At 36.5% G+C, this 3,974-nt stretch overlaps 1 protein-coding gene across 1 annotated transcript; it reads right to left on the reverse strand.

The window, feature by feature from the left end:
* Positions 1-2,437: 2,437 nt before the first annotated feature.
* On the reverse strand, positions 2,438-3,514 carry LOC110317407 (taste receptor type 2 member 7). The gene has a single exon (XM_021191863.1). It carries the CDS (start codon positions 3,454-3,456, stop codon positions 2,500-2,502), a length of 957 nt encoding a protein of 318 aa, XP_021047522.1. The 5' UTR covers positions 3,457-3,514; the 3' UTR covers positions 2,438-2,499.
* Between the last annotated feature and the right edge of the window lie 460 nt (positions 3,515-3,974).

The following is a 3,974-nucleotide window of genomic DNA, read 5'->3' on the forward strand; positions in this document are numbered from 1 at the left end:
AAGGGCCTGGGCCATTTGTCATTCTATCTGAATTTAGTATTGTAATTTCCCATTGACTTTAATCACAGGACATGGTATCATCAAGTGAAATGCCTCCTGCACTCTCCTTGTCTGAACCTTTATATTTGTATACATACATTTTCTTGGCACATTTCAATTTTTTTGTTATGCTCTATGTTTACCCCTCTTTCATTATAGATCTGGATTGAAATGTTGATTAATAACTATGACACAACCTGAATGCTATCCTGTCTTGAAATTTCTAAGGACAGACTTAATCATAATCTTCCATTTCAACATTACGCAAGTTATCAGGACACTAGAAGAATACAATCAAATTCTATTTATTTATTTATTTATTTATTTATTTATTTATTTATTTATTGAGACAGGGTTTCTCTGTATAGCTCTGGCTGTCCTGGAAATCACTCTGCAGACCAGGCTGGCCTCAAACTCAGAAATCCACCTGCCTCTGCCTCCCAAGTGCTGGGATTAAAAGTGTGTGCCACCACGCCCAGCATCCCATAGCTTTTTAAAAAATAACTTTTGAATTGTACTATCATTACGTCATTTCCTTCTTCTCTCTCTTCCCTCCAAATCCTTCTACATACTTCCCCCGATCTTATCTTTTGGAATAAGCCCAGACTGGTTGTGAACTGACCCTCTTTCACATCTCTCAGCCTTGTCAAGTGCTGGAGTCACAGATTTGTATTACCACACTGGGATCTCTAGAGCTGTGATCCTTCACCCCTGGCCACACTTACCCACTTCTTTTTGTTCTCTTCACTTCTCACCATTTTTCATTTCTCTCTCAATGTTTCCATTCCTCCCTTTTCTGGGCTTGCATTTTCTTTTTTTCCTTTTAATAGTTACATTTTAAAAATTCTTATCCAGTTTTGGTAGGCACACAAAATTATGGGTTTCTATATAACATTGCCACATGTTTAATCGTGATACTTTGCTCGTATCGTTACTCCTTGTCATTGCTCTCCTCTTTCACCCCTTCACCTGTTTGTCCTTTTCTTTCTCTAAGCAGTCCCATTCCTGCTTTCATTAAATACACACACACACACACACACACACACACACACACACACACACACACACACACACAGTTTTAAATCTAGGTTCTACGTATGAGAGGATATGTAATATTTGTCTTTACCTTACCACCATTATGCTTTCTTATATCTCTTCCGTGTCCTTTAGGCTTCTTCATCCTCCCTAAAAGCCCATTTTTTAAAAAAATTTTATACTATAACAGTACCCATCTATCCATCCAAGTCTATATTCTCTACTTTAGAAAAATTACACAGGTTTTGCTCTTTTCCAGGTCTGACTTATTTCAATTATCACAATGACATCCAATTCTGTTTATGTTTTTGCTAATGACTTGACTGCATTCTTCTTTATGTCTGAATACAATTTCATCTTGTGTATGTACATTTTCTTTATTGATCCATCTATTGATGAATGTCTAGTTTTGTGCTGTATTTTAGCTATTATGAATAGCGTTGCAATAAACATGAAAGTACAAGTGTCTTTGTGGGATACTGACTTAGTCTTTTAGGTACATACTCACATTTAATATAGATGACCCTGTCTTCAATATTCAAGGCTATATCCTGTCATGATATTTTCATAATCACTGTTTGATACAGTCTAGATGTCCAGAGCAAATGTGTAGGTGTTCTTTTGGAGAGATTTGTCTCAATATGCAACCAATAGACTTTTTCCAGAAAGTTTCTTTATAAAACTTATTATAGAATATTTTTCATCATTGATCTATTATCTTAAATAATTTTCTAACTAATGATAGCATTTTATCATAATTTATACCTAAACAGAAGTTACATTCAGTGTTTATTTCTAGAATATTATTTATTTCTAAAACATTTGTTAAGAATTGTCACTTGAGGAAGCTGTGGTGGTGTATGCCTTGAATCCTGGAACTGGCAGGTGGGGCAGGCAGATCTTTGTTTGTTTGATGACAGACTAGTCTACATAACAAGTTCCAGGCCAGCCAAAAATCACATGATGTACACATGTCTTCAAAATATAAATTGTCACTTGGTACTTGACTCTTCTCCAATCATAAACATAATTCAATGACCTAAGAAGAAAACTCTAAGTCAGGCCCTAAGAACAAACCACCTGCTTTTTCAAAGAATGCAAATGACAGTGAGATGCTGTTACAATTGTTTTGAATTTGTCAGGCAGCTTTGCCTTTGTAGGAGTAATTCAGAGCTGACTATGAAAATGTCCTTTCTTCTGTAGCTATTTGTTATAATTTGTTCGTCAACTTGTATTGAAAGGGAAAGAAAAAATAGAGATAGAGACATGTAAAATTGCTGTATATGAGATTTCTCCAGATTCAATTTAAGTTTGCTAAGAGGATGTCACTGCATGAAATCAATATTCATGTAAAAATGAAGGATAATGATCGTGTCTTCCTTTCTCTTGGAAAGTGATAGTTTTTATTCAGATATGTCCATGATGCTAATATTTTCTTCCCTTTAACATAGTCTTCACTCTAAAAAGCACCCTCACAGATGCTTGTTTTAGTTTACTGCTCCCCAGGATCAGGATAAATGAATGGCTTGAAGGATAGATTAGAGCTATCAGCTCACCCCAAATTACAGCTAATTCACTCTCTGGCATAAAGTAGCTGGAGGTGGCTATGAGAAAGGCTAGGCAGTAGACAACAAACAGGGCCAGGAAGGAAATTACTGCTTTCGTGGCTTTCACATGAGCTGTTGTGCTGGGATCTTTGTATCCTGTTACACTGAGTTGCATCTGCCTGGTGTGTCTCCATAGGGAGAGGATCAAGAGGAGAAAGGAGACCAGGGACAAAGAAAAGGGGAACAGCATGATCAAGTTGAGATTTACCTTGACAGAGGCATATCCAGCTTCATTTACTTTGCATCTCAAAGTAGAGTTTATTCTCTTCTTTGTCTTAACGCAACGTCTGAAATCATCATTCAAATTTTCAGTGACTGGGAGGCTAAAACACAGAGAGAGAATCACACATGCCAGTAGAGTCCTGAGAATTAGCTTGTCAATTCTCCACTTTATCCAGAGGAAAAGAGGGTGGAAGAAGTTTGCTATCTTGAAGAAATAGAAAATGCTGAGGCAGGTGGCAAACCAGACACTTAAATGGTTGGTAAGTGTCCAGACGAAGTCAATGGTCCTCATTGCTTTACCTCTGTTGTAGGTGTCTGGATACTGAACCAATATAATACAATCTAACAGGATTATACACTGTAGACAAATTCTGGACATGGCCAGACTTGAGAGGATTAAATCAATAGAGGCAATCTTCCTATTCTTCATCCAGCCCATGAAGTTTACCAGAGTAATGAATGCATTTCCTAAAATCCCTACTAAGGCCTCACCAACAGCTACAAGCATTAAGGTAGTATCTGTTTCATATGTCATTTTAAAGTAGAGAAGCATCCAATTAGTTTCTGGCTGACTTGATGCAGTTTGGTTTCTACACTTTGCTGTTTAGGGTTCGCTGTCCTTGTCTTTCCCTCCTTAAGTTGAAGTCTGTCTGGTGATGAAGATGAGAATTATACATGAAGACTGTAGACAGTTAATCTAAATCTCAATTAGTCTTAAAAACAGTGTGTTTGACAATCCTTAGCCTGGATATTGTATGTCCATTTATCTTCTCTGCAGGTCATTCTTTTCTACGCACAGTTAATTTAGGCTGAGCTACTATTTGCTAAGATGCAAATTTACCAAATTATTTTCCATGGTCTCAAGCTGTTTATCTGAGGCTAAGTTTTACAAATTCGGGCTTCAGAAATTGTACTAGTAACCCCAGTACAGCTACTAGATTGAGTAAATAAAAATGTAGGGCACTCAGTTAAATTTGAATTTTGGATAAACAATGAACATTTTTTAAAAGAATATTTTAGAACTTAGAGTGTAGCAAAAGATCAACTAAGCTAAATTTAGTTGGGTATCCT

The sequence above is a fragment of the Mus pahari genome, chromosome 2 (genome assembly GCF_900095145.1).
Source record: "Mus pahari chromosome 2, PAHARI_EIJ_v1.1, whole genome shotgun sequence".
Classification (NCBI taxonomy): domain Eukaryota; kingdom Metazoa; phylum Chordata; class Mammalia; order Rodentia; family Muridae; genus Mus; species Mus pahari.

Excerpts from the sequence above, each read along its gene's own strand:
- LOC110317407 (XM_021191863.1), bottom strand. The coding sequence starts at position 3,456 with ATGCTTCTCTACTTTAAAATGACATATGAAACAGATACTACCTTAATG.